General features: G+C 33.9%; 1 protein-coding gene and 1 long non-coding RNA gene across 3 annotated transcripts; both read right to left on the bottom strand.

Annotated features, from left to right (window-relative positions):
- Positions 1-1,165: 1,165 nt before the first annotated feature.
- Positions 1,166-11,985, bottom strand: LOC123905822. 2 transcript variants are annotated; one of them, XR_006808534.1, is made up of 4 exons: positions 11,903-11,985; positions 11,755-11,814; positions 10,562-10,698; positions 1,166-1,287 (listed from the first exon to the last, which is right to left on the bottom strand). It is a non-coding gene; the product is annotated as an uncharacterized LOC123905822 (long non-coding RNA). The 2 variants fall into 2 exon arrangements; XR_006808533.1 differs by lacking the exon at positions 1,166-1,287 and adding an exon at positions 1,733-1,908.
- A 4,551-nt stretch (positions 11,986-16,536) lies between these two features.
- Positions 16,537-18,452, bottom strand: LOC123904131. The gene is made up of 4 exons (XM_045953825.1): positions 18,056-18,452; positions 17,339-17,950; positions 16,681-17,221; positions 16,537-16,567 (listed from the first exon to the last, which is right to left on the bottom strand). Exons 1-4 carry the CDS (start codon positions 18,450-18,452, stop codon positions 16,537-16,539), a joined length of 1,581 nt encoding a protein of 526 aa, XP_045809781.1.
- Positions 18,453-18,719: the final 267 nt, after the last annotated feature.

Here is an 18,719-nt window from a genome sequence, read left to right as displayed (position 1 = left end):
CCGAATTCACCCTCCCCATGTCAATTCAAACTATTGAGTCGAGATGTAACCCTGGTCTTACGGTGGTGCGATCGATTCCTCTGGAGTTGTGATGCCACCATCCCAACAAACCTCAAGGGGTTGTCCCTAGTAGTTGCCGACATTTTGCTAGGTTCTGATATGATTTCCTCTATTGTTGATATGGGTGGTTTGTGATATGGGTTTAATGTATGTATGCGCACCATGAGGGTACGAGGTTCTGACCACCACCTTTGATCTAGAATGGGAGGTTTTTTGTTCTGTTGCCGCCGGAGGCGGTTGTTTAGGTAGAGGCATCGCCTACTACCTTGCCTTTAAAACCAGTTTGAGTTGCTCAAATTTCATTCGGGTTTTCCAAAATCTGTGTGTTGTTTTGTTGGAATCATCCAACGATATGGATTCATCAAGACTTGATTCTAGCCTGATTTTGTTAGAAAGGATTAGGTGTTAGCTAGATACTCCGTGTTGACAATAGTAGTCGTTCGTCATACTAATGGGTTTATTGGGTTGGTGATTGATGTAATCGTAGTGCTCAACCTCGTTGATTAGTCATCCCTTGATCTAACTTTCAATTGGTTCTAATATGCTTTAGATTTTCAACAAGACTTGATTCGTCAGAGGTTTCTAGAGAGGACTAAGTGTGTGAATGCATATATATATATATATATATATGAGGAGGGATTCGTTGACTCCAGGAGTAAGTCTTCATTGACTTACTCCGCTTAATAACTTGATATCGGCATTATATTTCTTCAATCCAACCGTTGAATTCAAATATCTTATTGAGTAGATCAACTCCACAAATTTTTATAAAAATTTTAAAAAATTAGTTATGTATTTGGACTATTGAAATTCAACGGTTTTTTTAAAAGTTTGTTGTACGTTCAATTGAAGTTATCATAAAAAGTATCAAACGATTTTGAATTTTTATAAAAATTTGTGGAGTTGATCTACTCAATGAGATCTTTAAATTCAACGGTTGGATTGAAGAAATATAATGCCGATATCGAGTTATTAAGCGGAGTAAGTCAATGGAGACTTACTCCTAGAGTCAACGGATCCCTCCTCTATATATATATATATATATATATATATATATATATATATATATATATATATATATATATATATATATATATATATATATGTATATATACAAAAATTAGGGGGACATAAACCTAACCAAGTGACGCAATACGAAACGGTCCATGTACCCACTAATCCCTCCAGCAAGCAGGAATCGATGATGGATTTTTCAAGCTAAACAATCTGAATCAAGGAAAGATACATGTATTACAATGAGACCTCTCTATCAACTGCTGATGAATTAAATCTTGTCCAAAGCAGCCCAGAATCAATCATAAATAGATTTTTCAATTTGGTCGCTTACGTTTCCACCATTTGCATTAATTAGTACTTTATATTAATTTTGCCACTAACACCGTTTGAAGTATACACGTGTCCAAGTATCCACGTGTCTGTCCACATATGCAAATTGTCTGCCAATGCAAACGGTAGAAACGTAAGACACCAAATTAAAACGTAAAATAAAAGCAATGTATCAAATGTGTAGTTAAACCTTTAATATATTATCATAAATTGCATTAGATTTAATATAAATCCATATATATGTGATTTAAGCTATTATTATAAATAGATTTCTTAATTTAAAATAAATCTATGAATGAGACATTGTTTTCTCTGTGATCCAATGTGGTGGAACTGTGAACTTGGCACAGTCTACCATTTCTCTCGCCAGTTCGTGTAAGCTTGAGACATTTGAATTAGAAATAGTTTATTTGGAGGCATGAAGAAAACCCGATTCTTGGCACGCAACACCTCAAGCTTTCTAGTGACTCCAAAAGGATAAAAGAGTTGAAGCAAATCATTCTGCAACAGGATGAGTCACAATATATATATATATATATATATATATATATATATATATATATATATATATATAAATGAAAAAATTGAAACCAAATTAAATAAGAATATCTTTGTTGTTCACCCCATGTCTTCAATTGGCGTACACCCTACTCAATATTTAAAATATATATTATAAAAATATATTATAAAAATTTATTTGAGATGCGTACAATCATATCTACAATACAAAATTGCACCAATTCATGCACACATATCACATTATTAAAAAACATTTGTTATTCATCGAAATATATAGTTCATACAAATCACTCGCTCACAAGATCACGTCAAATTATAAACTTCAAATTATGTCAACAGAATATAATCTACATAATCTTGGAAATTCATTTAATAAATATAAATATAACAATTAATATTTTTTTTGGTTACAATATCGCAATTAATATATAAGGAAGAGAACAAGCAACTTATGAAGTTAATATGGAAGAGAACAAGCCCTTTTTTTGTTAAAATGAAATTCATAAATAAAAGTTACTAGGTTTGGTCTAGTGGTGAGGAGTTTGAATAGTATGCATGAAGTCCGGAGTTCGATTCTCTACTCCATTGTAAACAAAAAAGATAAACTCATAAATAAGAAATATAGAACTGCTTATAATAAGGATCTAAATAAACTACTTCCTTTCGTGGATAAAAGTAAATATAACAAAAAACACATATCATACCATAATCAGGTTAGAATAACAGAATCCATGATATGATCATATTAAAAAACCCACAAATATTACAAACAACACAAACTGAGAGAAGAGAGAGAGAATTTACTTAAGATTTCTCTTATGCAACATTTCAAATGTGAATGACCTTGTAAGGTTCAGCCATTTCGAATCACCCGTAAAAATATGGGAAAAAAAAGCCTAATAAATTAGTGATTATGTGTTACTTTCCAAGATTTAAATCTTAAAATTTTAGTGAGAATTTCTAAAGAATCCCTCGGCTCATCAATCGATTTGATATACAAATATTAATAAGTGATTATGTTACTTTCGAAAGGTTAAATCCTAATACACATCCGAGTTCCTTGGCTCATAAATCGAGCTGGATCTAATTAGCTCGTTCACTTTCCATTCATTCTTTGCCAATTAAATGGTAGTATTCATCAACAAACCCTACGGTTGTCAAGTAACATTTGTACAGCATGGAAATGCTTATTATGAAACTTACAACATAATTCAAACACCAAAAACAACATAACGAAAAGAAAAATAATAAAAGCGACACATATGCATCATAACAATATATAATCAAAACTCAATATATAGAGATCAAAATCCAATTGGATAAAATCGTGAGGTTTTCTTAAAACTAAGTGTTATTCAAATTTAAATTTTTTGTCCAACTCAATCCATTTTGAGAGAAACCCAGATTCTCAATTCAACACATAAATCTATGAGTGAAGAACAAAAGAGTGGTGAAAAAAAATTGACATACAACAAAAGGGTATCTCAAGTTGTAAAAAAAGAGCATAAAAAATTTGTAAAAAGTGAGAAAATTAAACTAAGACGCAAAAGAGAGAGTTTGTGTGTTACTCATAACACATACTTATAATTCACATAATATAATAATATAATTTTAATTGGGATTATAAAAGATTATTTTGACTAAAAAATGCCAAAGATTTTAAAAGACTGTGTAAGGTTATAATAATTTAATTTTTTGTAAAATATTCTTTACAAGAAATGTCGTAATAATAATAATAATAATAACGACTTAAATACAAATCGGTCCCTATATGCAAAATTTGAATTTAATTTAAAATACATTAATACAAATAAATGTTATGACATTGAATAATTATATGATGAGTATATACGTAGCCAAACTCCGGATTACTCGAGTGTTCACCTTATAATATTTGATATTATTTAATGCATTAAATTTTTTTATACATATTGGGTAATTATTAAATTCTTGAATTTTTTTATTACTATATTTTTTATTACTATATTTTTGTTAAGTTTTTATAATAATAGGTATATGGGTCATAATAGTATATTAACCATTATGGTTAAATATATTTATTATTTAATATTTTTTTTGTATATAATATAAATTTTGTATATAATTCATTTCTCCCTTACTTCTTGTGAACCCTAGCTTCTGCACCGTTCCTGATTTCATTGTCATTCTTCAAGATTTGTCGCCATTCAACCCCCAATGCCACATTCAAGCTTCTGTTTCAGGTTTCTTTTTTATCTTTTCCTCTTAAATTTTTATTCTTCTATGTTTTTGAACTTCTTTGTTTCTCCTCTGTTAGCTTAAGTTTTTCACCCATGTGATCGTTTATTAGCTTATTTTTATTCTCTATTTTTGAACTTCATTTAATGTTGTTTGTGCAACAAAGCCTATCAACCATGTCATCTTCATTGGAAGCACCATCAAATTCTACATTTGTTGAGTCCAATGTTGTAAAGCCTAAACCAACCAGCAATAATATTTGATTTAGCATGGCAGTTTAACCATCGCGGAAGGACCTGAATAAAATGAACAAGGTCATATGTGATTTATGTTTGCTCACCTCTTCTAGAGGAATTATAAAGCAAAACGACATCAATTGAGAATAAAGGGAGACGTAGTTGATTGTCGTGAAACACCTTCAGATGTAAAGGTGCTGCTGTAGGTAGATTTGAATGAGAAAAAAAGGAGAACTCAAAATGGAAAGAGGCTAGTCGAGCCGTTATTACCCGACAATCTGACTGGTGACACTCAAAATTTCACAAGTCACCTGACTTTAGGCTCATGTGACCTCTTTCCATTTCAAGTTCTCATTTTTTTCTCATTCAAATCTACCAGCAACAACCCCTTTACATCTGATGGTGTTTTACGGCAAGCAAATATGCCTCCCTTTATTTCCAATTGATGTCGTCTTGCTCTAGTAATTCCTCCAGATGAGGTGACCAAACAAAAATCACATGTTACCTTGTTATTTATAATCAGGTCCTTCTCATGGTTAAACTGTCATGCTAAGTCAATATTATTGCCGGTTGGTTAAGGCTTTACAACCATGGACTTAACAAATGCAGTGTTCAATGGTGCTTCTGATGAAGATGCCATGGATGACAGACTTTGTTGCACCAACAACATTAAACGAATTGAAGTTCAAAAACACAAAATAAATATAAGCTAATATATAAAGGAGAACAAGGGAGAAAAACTGATAGGAGAAACAATGAAGCTCGAAAACAAAGAAGAATAAAAGTTTAAGAGGAAATGAAGGAAAAGATGAAAAAGAAACCTAAAACAAAAGCTTGGGTGGCACTAAGGGTTGAATGGCGACAAATCTTGAAGGATGACTACGAAATCAAGAACGGCGTGGAAGCTAGGGTTCACAAGGATAAGTAAAGGAGAAATGGGTTCTATACAAATTTTATATTATATACAAAATAAAAATTAAATAATAAATATATTTAACCATAATAGTTAATATACCAATATGACCCATATACCTATTATAAAAACCGAACAAAAACATAATAATAATTTTTTTTGAATAATTTAATAGTTACCCGACATGTATAAATTTGATAAATTCATTAAATAATACCAATTATTATAAGGTGAACACTCTAGCTAATAATCCGGAGTTTGATACTCATCATCTAATAATTTAATGTTATTATATCATTGTCTTATATATTAATATATGTTAAATTCAAATTTTGCATATATAAGGTACCAATCATCGAAGGAGTATTATTGATGTATTTAATTGGTTATTATTATTATTATTATTATTATTATTATTATTATTACATTTCTTGTAAATAATAATATTTTACAAAAAATTAAATTATTATAATCTTACAAAGCACGTTTTTTACAAGTTGAGATACCCTTTTCTCGTGTGTCATTTTTTTCACCACTCCTTTGTTCTACTTCACTCATAGATTAATGTGTTGAATTGAGAATCTTTGTTTCTCTCAAATTCGATTGAGTAGGACAAAAAGTTTAAACTTTTATTCGAATAACACTTGGTTTTAAGAAAACCTCGCGATTTTTCCAATTGGATTTTGATCTCTCTATATATTGGGTTTTGATTATGTATTGTTATGATGCATATGTGTAGCTTTTATTACTTTTTTCTTTTTCTTATGTTTTTGTTGGTGTTCGATTTGCATTGTGAGTTTCATAATAAGCATGTTCATCTTTGTACGAATGTTACTTAAGAACGGTAGGGTTTGATGATGAATGCTACCATTTAATTTTAAAGAGCTAACTAGATCCAGCTCGATTTATGAGGCGAGGAACATGGAAGGTGTTTTAGGGTTTAACCTTTCAAAAGTAACATAATCACTTATTTATTAATTTTTGTTTATCAATCGATTGATCAACTGAGGGATGCCTTCGGAATTCTCCCCGGAATTTTAGGATCTAAATCTTAGAAACTAACATAATCACTAATTTACAATATTTTTTTCCAGTTTTTACATGTGATTCGAAATGGCTGAACCTTCCAAGGTCATTCACATTCGAAATGTTGCACCAGAACCAGAGATATCTGAAATAATTTCTCTCTCTCTCTCTCTCTCTCTCTCTCTCTCTCTCTCTCTCTCTCTCTCTCCCCCTCCTCTCTTCTCTCTGTTTGTGTTATTTGTATTTGTGGTTTTTTTTTAATATGATTGTATCATGGATTCACATATTCTAACCTGGTTATGGTGTGATCAGTGTTTTTTTTGTTATATTTACCGTTATCCACGAAAGGAATTAGTTTATTTAGATCCTTATCGAAATAGGTTCTATATTTCTTATTAATATATGAATTTCTTTTTCTTTTTTGTTTACAATGGAGCAGAGGATCGAACCCATAATCTCATGCATACCATCCAAACTCCTCACCACTAGACCAAACCTAGTGACTTTTATTTATGAATTTCATCGTAACAGTTTTTTGCGTGCTCATATTAACTTCATAAGTTGCTTGTTTTCTTCCATATTAATTGTGATATTTATATTTATTAAATGAAATTGCAAGATCATGTAGATTATATTTTGTTGACATAATTTTAAGTTTATAATTTGATGTGATCTTATGAGCCAGTCATTTGTATGAACTATATATTTCGATGAATCACAAATGACTTTTAATAATGCGATATGTGTTCATGAATTGGTGCAATTTTGTGTTGTAGATATGAATGTATGATTCATATCTCATATAAATTTTTATAATATATATATTAAGTAGGGTGTTCGCCTATAGAAGACATGGGGTGAACAGCAAAGATGTTCTTATTTAATTAAGAGCTCTTGGTTTCAATTTTTTCATTAATTTATATATTGTGACTCATCGTGTTGCAGAATGATTTGCTTCAACTCTTTCATCTTTTTGGAGTCATTAGAAAGCCTGTGGTGCTGCGCACCAAGAATCAGGTTTTCTTGATGCCTCGATATTAAATGAACTAATTCTAATTCAAATGTCACTAACTTACAAGAACCGAAGAGACAAACTGTAGACACTGCCAAGTTCACAGTTCCACCACATTGCACCACAGAGAAAACAATGTCTGGTTCATAGTTTTATATTAAATCAAGAAATCTATTTATAATAATAGCTTAAATCACATATATGGATTTATATTAAATCAATAATGCAATTTATGATAAATATTAAAAGAGCTCTAACACTGTTAACACCGAGCATCCACACACCTAGTCTTTAAGGTACGATGATCAACTACTACTGTCAACACAGAGCATCCACACACCTAGTCCTCTTGAGCAACCTCTGATGAATCCAGTCTTGTTGAAAATCTAAAGCATACCAGCCATAACCAATTGAAAATTAGATCGAGGGATGACTAATCAACGAGGTTGAGCACTACGAGCACATGAATCACCAACCAAGTGAACTCATTAGTACGACGAACAAAGCACCTTGTTCAATGAAACTTACGCACCTCATCACTCGCCCCCCACTAACCAAGACTCTTCCACATTAAAAGGAGCGTGACCAATTTTACAATTAAGCACGAAAGCAATATCCACTAACCAAGACTCCTCCACATTAACCCCAATTTGCATACTTTTAAGAAAATTAATCCTTAAACCAGAGAGTAACTAAAAAAGGATCAAAATTTCCTTAAAGACTTGAATATTCGCCCATAATCAGAGTATCGTCTACAAACTGAATTTCTGAGTTCCCACCTACCATGCACTAGTAAACATACCAGCGTCTGATGTTGCCATTAACAACAAATGCAAACCCTCTACCGCTATTAAAAAGAGAAAAGGCGACAAAGAGTCCCCCTGACGAAATCCACGCTTCAAGGGAAATTCATACGTCGGGAATCCATTAAGAAGAACATAAGTTGTCGCTGACCCAACACATTCTTTCATCCAACTCCTCGATTTTCTTGAGAACCTCATTTTTCCAAGCACCACATCTAAATAACTCCATTCCACTTAATTATAAGTTTTCTCAAAATCCACTCTTAACATAATAAACTATTTTTTTTATTTCTTCGCAATATTAACCACTTCATTCGCAATCATAATACTATCGAGGATTTGACGTCCTTTCGCAAAATCCAACTGAGACTCTGATATGACATCCCCCATGACTGCCTTCAATCTATTCGCCAAAACTTTAGCTAGGACTTTATACATACCCCCAACCAAAAAATTAGGATGGAAATCACCAAGAGTCTGAGGATTATCCCCCTTCGGAATCAAAACGATAAACATGTTGTTTACCTTAGCCAAAAAATCCTTAATGAAGCCAAAGTTAATCCCATCTAGTCCGAGACTTTTGTTACTGTCATCACTAAACGACATCTCCGACCAATACGCCTGATTTTGGCTAATAGATCGAAACTAAAGATTCTAAACCCCAACTCTTTCCACAATTACTGATTGAAAATGATTTGATAAGTGATTAAAAACTGCCTCACGAACCCCATTTATACCTTCCACCTAAGAACCATTAACAATAATGCTAACAATAGAGTTAACCCTCTTCCAAGCTGACATCACCCCATGGAAAACTTTTGAATTAACGCCACCTTCCGTTAGCCACAACAAACGAGCCTTATTCCAATGGATACTACAATGGACACTGGAAATAAAGTAAACTTGGTCTGAAAGAAGCTGAGTTTCTTCCCTCTCAAACTCTGTTAAAACAACGTTCTCACCTTTTTCTTCCAAAACACTCCTCCTACCCCTCACATCCGTCAAACGCCCCTCAATATTCTGATTGTGTTTAACCTGTCAGCCCCTCAAACAACCCTTCAGTAGCTTCAATTTTTCCTTCAAAACATTACCCCCACATCCAATAATCTGAAATGATATCTACTTCTCTCTAACAAACTCGACAGAGCCCAGGAACTCTGACCACAACTTCAACATTCGAAACGACTTATGCCCCCAATTCTCTTCATTAAATGACAACAAACTCGGACAATGATCAGATAAAACGTTAAATAAACACGTCTGGATACATAAAGGTCATGTCAAACACCATTCTTCTCCCTATTCTCATATCCAACTTGCGCTCTATTTTAATTTGTTCGAAGCTTCACACGAGCTGGATTCATCAAGAGTGTTTTTGCTTGATATTGCTCGAAAAAGCTAGGTGCGTAGATACTCCATGTTGACGATAGTATAGTCGTTCATCGTGCTAATGGCTCACGGGTTTTTGGTAATCCTCGTGCTCGTGTGCTCAGTCTTGTTGATTGATCATCCCTCGATGTGACTTTTGATTGATTCTGGGCTGCTTTGGACAAGATTTAATTCATCAGCGGTTGATAGAGAGGTCTCATTTTAATATATGCATCTTTCCTTTGTTTAGCTTGAAAAATCCATCATCGATTGCTGCTTGCTGCAGGGAGTAGTGGGTACATGGACCGTTTCGTATTGCGTCACTTGGTTAGGTTTATGTCCCCATATAAAGAGATGTAGACAAACGATAGGTGCGAAGCTTGCTTGGTTCCCTGATTTCTACATGCTCTTCGCTTTAAACTTGTCAGGAACAATTATAATCATTGATAGTTTGGCTAAAACCAAACTCGAATTTTAATATGGATCCAATAAAATAATCACATGCTTCAGTATTGGACCAGATTTGATAAACCTACTCATTTTTTTCAAATATTAATTGACTAAATGAAGATTCATCGTTTTTTATAAAAATTACTCAACCTTTATATTTTTTTGTAAAATTAGTGTAACTTGTGTCAACAAAAAAAATATGCATGATTACATATTTTCACTATTTTTATAGCATCATAAAATGATAATATGATCATACTTTTTCATAAAAATAACTTATTTTCACTATTTTCAATGGGTCAATGTGATTTTTAGCTGATGGTCCGTGTTAGTGTGTCAATGTGTTCTTTGGCTCATGGTCGATCCGGTTTCACCCGAAACCCAATGACATGGGCCAACTCATTTGTTTGAGTTGGATTTAATGGGTTTGGTCGGATTGATTGGTTTGATCAATACACCTCTAGTGGTGATTGAACTATTCTAATAACCTAAATATATAAAGTTCAATTTTTCAATTTAACATGTTGAATAACCTTATTTTGGTTATCAAACATCAAACATTAATTTTAACAGTAAGAAGTAATGTCCACCAAAGTAAAATATAACATACCTATATGCAATTCTTCCATAATTGACATGTTTTCATATTGTTGCCTTATTACTTGACCTTGCTTTTGGTTCTCCACTTCTTTCCGCTATTATGTTTTGAGAAGGTGGTTTGATCCATTTCCAGCAAGAAGCTTCCTCCTAATTATACATCATTTTCACATTAAATACATTTTTTTTAACTGTTTCATCTATATTTTAGGTTTGGGAATCGAATTATTTAATCAATTTTAAAAGTAGGTACTCTATATCGATATCTTTTACAATTTTGTTAAAAGGTTATATTCAAATTTCCTAAATAAATTAATCAAAACAAATAGTAATGCTATTGATTGAAATCCAAAAAACCAATAATGAATTATCATTAAATAGATTATAATAAATACAGTTGCATACCTAAAAAAAAAGACAAAATTTCACTTCTTCATTCAGAATTTAATCAAGAAAATCACAGTTGTTGACTATTTTCTTAGCCATTATCAAAGCAAACAAGAAAAATAGTCTGTAAATTGAGTTTTGTTCTCATCCTTATGGATCTGATGGAGACAAAATGATACAAGAATAAACAAGATAAAATAATAAATAATCTGAGTTTTGTTATATATGAGAACACATTTAAGTGGATTGATGATTTTCGTTCGATTACATCTAAAATAATAGTCTGTGAATTGAGTTTTATTGTCATGCTCGTGGATTTGATGAAAAAAAAAATCATAAAAGAATAAACAACATAAAATAATCTCAAAAAATAATATATATATATATATATATATATATATATATATATATATATACACACAAAATTGATTCGAGAAATTATGATTTCGGCATTATAAATACACACTTTGAAGTAGAATGATGATTTCCATTGATTAGATGTGAAATAATAATCAACAAATTAATTTTTGTTGTCGTGCCCGTGGATCTAAAGGAGACAAAATGATACATGAATAAACAAGATAAAATAATCAGAGAAAAATAAAATACAACTGATGAGAGAAAATTATAAATCACTTCAGCTTTGTTACACATATTTAAGTATAATGATGATTTTCATTTAATTAGATTTGAAATAATAGTCTGTGAATTAAGTTTGTTTTCTCGTGGATTTGATGGAGACAAAATGATACGAGAATTAACATGATAAAATAATCCAAGAAAAAAATATACAAAGGATGCGAGAAATTTATAAATCACCTGAGCTGTGGATCTGAAATAATAATCCGAGAATTGAGTTTTGTTCTCATGCTCGGGGATCTGATGGAGACAAAATGAAACATGAATAAAAAAGATAAAATAATTCGAAAAAATATATATAAATTTATGAGAGGAAATTATGAATCACCTGAGATATAAGTACACATTAAAGCGTAACTATGACTTCGATTTGATTAGATGTAAAATAATAGTTTGCGAATTGAGTTTTGTTGTCATGCTCGTGGATCTGATGGAGACAAAATGAAACACGAATAAAAAAGATAAAATAATCCGAAAAAATATATATAAATTTATGAGAGGAAATTATGAATCACCTGAGATATAAGTACACATTAAAGTATAACTATGACTTCGATTTGATTAGATCTAAAATAATAGTATGCGAATTGAGTTTTGTTGTCATGCTCGTGGATCTGATGGAGACAAAATGATACAAGAATAAACAATATATGAACGGTCGATGAGTGATATAGAGATCATGGAAGGCTATTTTTATTACTTTTTACGAACAAATTAGCGGGAGATATGATGGTACAGTGAACAAACGAGAAAGAGAGTGAAATGGAGCTTTAGGGAAGCGCCGCTGACCTTTGTTAGCATTATCAACGAAAGAAAAATCATAAATTTATACGAAGATTACTAGATGATGGGCTAGGGTTATGTTGGGCCGGTTTTAATTTTTTTTAAAAAGATATCTTTTTTTTAAAGCAAGGCACTACAAGAAAACATGCATTTACTGGCGGCCAAAAGCCCTCAGTAATGCACAAATTTCGTCTAAAATGCATGCATTACTGACGGCCTTGGGCCCTCTGCAATTAGCTCGCCAGTAATGTTTACTGACGGCCCAGGACCGTCAATAACGTTACTGACGGCCTGGAGCCGTCAATAATGCCCAACGGTCACAATCAAAAGACTTACTCATTTATGACGGCCTGCAGCCGTCAGTATTGCTTTCCCATTTGTGACGGCCTGCAGCCGTCAGTAATGTTAACGCATTAAAAAAAAATTAATAATTTAATTATTTAAAAATCAATATTAATATTGATTTTTAAATAATTAAATTATTAATTTTTTTAAAAAAAATTCTAGTTTTAATAATTTAGTTTTTTTAAAAAAATATACTGCATAATAAATAATTAAAAAATATTAAATATAATTTTATTTTTACAAAAAAATATTAAAATTTAATAAAAAGCATAATAAAAATACTTAACATAAGCATAATTAAACATAATGATAATATTGTCATTACAAAAAGAAAACAATTAAACACAATATAAATTGTCGTTATGTTATACAAATAATTAAATGAACAACAGATTATTAAAATTACACATCAAGGTTGGTCAGGCGGCTGATATAGTGGTCGCTTCCCCTTGCCACTGTATGTTGGCTGACGCGACCTTCCTCGGCCTCGGCCTCTACCTCCCTCATTTATTACGACTCCGGGGAGTGACGTTCGCGGAGGTCGTGCCACAGGCCTATGAACGAAGTTAATTGGGGCTTGATTGGGATCAAAGCTGGCTTGATTCGGGAAGAAGTTGTCTTGGGGTTGATTGGGGTTGTCATGTGGGATTATGAAGTCTTGTTGATATGGATTTGATGATCTCTGTCGATGGTATTCGGTGAAAGCAGTTTGTTGATTATTTCTACCGCTTCCGCCACTACTGCTTCCACTTGTTTGCCCAACAGGATCAAAAAATTGTAAATGAATTGGTTCATTAAGCATTTGACTCATATCCTCTATGCTCATACTCAGTACTGGATCACCCTCTCGGTACTCCGGCAGCTGATTCAAATTGACCATGCTATTCAAATCCGGTCGATATTCTTGTTCACCGGCATTTTGATTTTGTCGTGCCGATCCCTGAGATGATGATCCAACCCCCGCCGGCGCCGGCGCCCTCTGCTGCGCAAAGAATTCCTGCAATACATGTTGGACCCGTTGGTCCACCCGCTCATTAAATGTTGCTTCGTACTCTTCGCGGAATTCTTCCCGATACGTGGCCCTCATTCGCGCTTCATACTCATCATCGGTTTCCTCTCTTTGAGCTGGACGAGAGCGTCCTGTACTAGATGAAGATGAAGATGTGTAAGTGACATCTCTCAAACCAGTTGGGTCACTTGCATATAAAGAAGATGTACACCCAGCAGCGAATTTGCGACCTCGAGTCGCACCACCAGCATTCTTAACAAAAGCCAATGACATCTTGTTTCGACGAACCTCCTCATTATCTCGCCTATGAGGTGGTAGTCGTAGTTGGCTTGCATTATATTCTTCAGCCCAAATTTGCGTCAACCTCTACAATAAATTAAAAAATAATTATAATTAATTAATTATAATATTAAATATAATTATAATGTTTAAAAAATAATGTTATAAGAAATAAATAATAAATAATATATATAAATACTTACCGAAACTTCTTGCGCCCTTGCCCCCGTCCATTCACCGGAATCTGCATACTTGTGCATCATGTCATTCATTTCCATAAAGGTGGGTGGACGACCAAATTGTTGAATGAACTCAAGACGAAGCGTTCCGGCAGATTTCGACCCTCCAGAGTGTACGCACGCACGATTGGCTTCATCGGTATTTCTGTTGGCTTTGTTCTTTATACACTTTGCCTTATACTCTTCCTCTTCCCATCTGAGGCACAACATAGGGTATGAGTTACCAGCGAGCCAAAGTGGTGGCTTTGAAGGATCCTTTTTAATCTTTTTCCGCGCTTCAAAAAGTAAGGTTGACAGACGCTTGGTGGCTTTTCTGTTGAATATAGCCTCAATAGCCGCTGTGTGGTGATTTAGCCAAGTTACTTGCGACTACGAAAAATAAAGAAAAATTGTTAATAAATTAGTAAATATATGTTTAGTAACAAAATTGATTGGATAAAAAATTAATTATAAATAAAAACGTACCCTGAAGCCATTCCAAAATTGTTGATATCCACGCTCATCTGCCCTGACCTCCGTCCAGTTGAGATATGGAGCCTGAAATTTGGATTTCAATGCATTATTGATTGCCTTATTTGCCGGATTTTGGGGTTGCAAACTGCACAATATATATATATATATATATATATATATATATATATATATATATATATATATATATATATATATATATATATATATAGTTAAGAATAATAATCATATATATCCAATTAATTTATTAAACACAAATTCTTAATAATAATTAACTTACTCTGTGGCGGTATATGGCATGATGATGGGTCTACCATACCGGTCAACCAACAATTCATTTTGAGGAGCTAGAAGTGCAATATCGGCAATTTCCTCGTCCTCGTGGTCATCATCGTCGTCGTAGGAGTCATACTCCTCTTCCACACCATCTACGGTTCGAGACTTGGGCATACCCTCCAACCATCGATTCCGAACAACGCGGCGGGGTAATCTACGTCTACGTCCACCGCGTCCGCGTCCTCCGCGTCCGACACCCGGTGGTGGTGGAACATCATCAATGTCATCATCGACATTGTCATCATCGAAATTTTCTTCATCTGGATTCATCTATAATAAAAAAATATATGACAAATATATTTATATAATTAAGAAATACATGACAAATATATATATATATATATATATATATATATATATATATATATATATTGTTTTATAATTCATCATCATTAAACGATAAACAAATGCAACCAAAAACAAATATTCAAGTACAACGATTAATATTATTACAACGCGGATAACTATATTATAAAATTAATTGTCATCCCAATCTGATACATCTTCATCATCACTGCCTTCATCATCACCATTAGCTTCGACGTCCTCTTCATCAACATCACCATCAGAAGGTACTTCTTCGGCTTCTTCTTGTACACAAAGTTGATTAAAAGTTTCAACTGCAATGACATCATCAACATTGGACATCTCATCTTCCTGATATGGTTCATCTTCACGTTCATCTATCTCATTTTTTTCAATCAGACCCCTTGGTTTTGATGTTATTGCGGCACACCAACCTCGCTTATCCCTTGTAGTCGATGGATAAGGGACATAGTGAACTTGTCTGACGTTATGAGCCATAGCAAACGGATCATACAATGGATAATGTTTGTTCATTTTTATGTCCACGGTATTAGTCTTTGAATCATATCTGGTACCTCTATTTGAAGGATCAAACCATTTACAGTAAAACAACACGACTGTTTTCTTGTAATCAAGGTAATTGTATTCGATTTCAAATATGTTCTCAATGACACCGTAAAAATGTCCTTCACCATTTTCAGTCACACCTTTCATACACACTCCACTGTTTACTGTTGTTTTTCCTTCACTCCAACTGTGTGTCTAAAATCTGTAACCATTGACAAAGTAGGTGTGCCATTGTTTAACGGTTGACTTTGGGCCATCAGATAAGTTTCTCAAGTGTTGTATGACACGAGTTGCGGGTGTTTGTTGGTACATGTATTCTTTGAACCATGCTGGAAATTGCGAATTGATTTGAGCAGAAGTATGTTGTGTTAAAAACATCCTAAGTTATTAAATATCGTTAGTTATAAGCAAACTTAATTGGAATAAATAATTATTTATTAACTAATTAAAAATACTCACTGTAAATATGGCTCGACTTCATTGCAATTAATCAGCAAGTGAACATGCGCCGAATAGAGAACTTTGTCACCAGGATACAACACTTTCTCACCACCACCATTACGACCAGGCAAGCTGAATATTGACATGTTTAATGGGTGAATTCTCACAGGCCGAGATGTTTCAGTTTCATTGCGTATATGGCTTGATGACAACGTGTCTTTGAAGTAATGCGAACAAAAGTAAATTGTTTCGCGGTGTAAGTATGTTGCACAAATTGAGCCTTCGACCCTAGCTTTGTTTTTCACGGCACGTTTTGCATAACCCATGAACCTTTCGAACGGGTACATCCATCTATATTGAACCGGCCCACCAAGTCTAGCCTCGTATGCAAGATGCACCACAACATGCTCCATAGAATCAAACAAGGCAGGAGGAAATATTCTCTCCAACTTACACAAGATCAGTGGAATGTCATTTTCCATCTTGATGAGATCAGCCTCTCTTAGCGTTGTCGAACACAAATTCTTGAAAAATTGACTGATTTCAATAAGCGGATTCAATACATGTTGGGGTAAAGAACTAAATGCAATCGGAAGTAAAGTCTGGAAAAAAACATGACAATCATGACTTTTCATCCCACGCATCCTTCCGTGGTCAACATCAGCGCATCTCGCCAAATTCGACGAATAACCGTCTGGCATCTTCACTTCTTTTACCCATCGACAAACAGATTTTGCTTCGTCAGGAGATAAAGTATAGTTTGCACGAGGTTTAAGAAGTTTGCCGTTAGATGTCTCCACCAACAACAGTTCGTTACGTTTGCAATACAACCCTATGTCTCTCCTCGCGTTGTCATTATCTTTCGTTTTTCCTTTGACATTCATGACAGTGTTAAATATATTTTCAAACACATTTTTCTCAATATGCATAACATCAAGGTTGTGACGTAAAAGGTTGTCTTTCCAATACGGCAAATCCCAAAAGATACTTCTTTTTGTCCAGTTGTGTGTTTGTCCATAACCACGCGGTTTAGAGGCAACACCACCTACAACCTCAACCTTTGGAATATCTTTCACTTTGTTCCAGACTTGTCGGGATGTCAAATAATCTGGTGGATCACGAGTCTCGGTCTCACCATGAACAAAAGCATTTTTATTTCTTCTAAACGGATGATCAGTAGGCAAGAACCGACGATGACAGTCAAACCAAGTAGCCTTCCCACCGTTGTGTAACCAAAACGCTTTGGTGTCCATCATGCAAATAGGACATCCTAGTTTACCATGTGTCCCCCATCCAGACAACATCTCATATGCAGGAAAATCATTAATGGTCCACATCAAAGCTCCTCTCATATTGAAATTTCGTTTTTGGTTGATATCATACGTCGCAACACCGTTCCACAATCTCTTCAAATCATCAATCAAAGGTTGTAAATAGATATCAATACCAACAGTTGGACTAGATGGGCCTGGTATTACAGCGGCTAAAAACATGTAAGGTTTTGACATGCACATATCAGGAGGAAGATTGTACGGGGTAATCAGAACAGGCCAACATGAATATGGAGTGGCTGATACTTGAGTATATGGTGTAAATCCATCTGAGCATAACCCAAGTCGGACATTCCGTGGCTCCGAAGCAAAGTCGGGATAAACTTGATCAAAATGCTTCCAAGCCATTCCATCAGAAGGATGTCGCAACTCACCTGACATTTTTCTCCTTTCATAGTTTTCACGATGCCATGTCATTTTACTGGCAGTTTGCATCGATGCATACAACCTTTGCAACCTTGGTATTATGGGTAAATAGAACATCGCCTTTCTTGGGATTGGCTTCCTTCTGACTGACCGTGAATTTCTTGTTACACGATATCTTGGTTCTTGACAAAATTTACATTCAAGTAATGCACCGTCATCTACACCAAATTCGTTGCTATAGTACAACATACACCCGTTAACACAACAGTCAATTCTCTTCGCTCCGAGTCCTAACTTTGCAACCAATTGTCTTGCTTCGTAATAATTTTTTGCAGGGTCGTCGACATCATTTGGCACATAAATCGGCGTATTAAACCCAAGGGCATTAGTTATCATATTGTCCATCTCATTAAACGGATCATAATGCTGATGATAATATTCGGGAACAACAACGAGCTGAAAAACACTGCTTGAAGCACGATTTTGATTCACGGGAACAGTCGTGGAACATCCCTCGCCATGACTTGACCAAACCCAATAATTAGGTTGGAATCCCTTTTTATATAAATGAGACCTAATTTCATCTTCGCTCCGTATTCTTGTACATCGACAAAGTACACACGGACATCTAATTCCCCCTTCACGTATCACAATGTCATTATATTTTACTGT

The sequence above is a fragment of the Trifolium pratense genome, linkage group LG2 (genome assembly GCF_020283565.1).
Source record: "Trifolium pratense cultivar HEN17-A07 linkage group LG2, ARS_RC_1.1, whole genome shotgun sequence".
In the NCBI taxonomy this organism is placed as follows: domain Eukaryota; kingdom Viridiplantae; phylum Streptophyta; class Magnoliopsida; order Fabales; family Fabaceae; genus Trifolium; species Trifolium pratense.
Note: the sequence above shows the minus strand (reverse complement) of the source record. Positions and strands in the feature narration are given on the sequence as shown.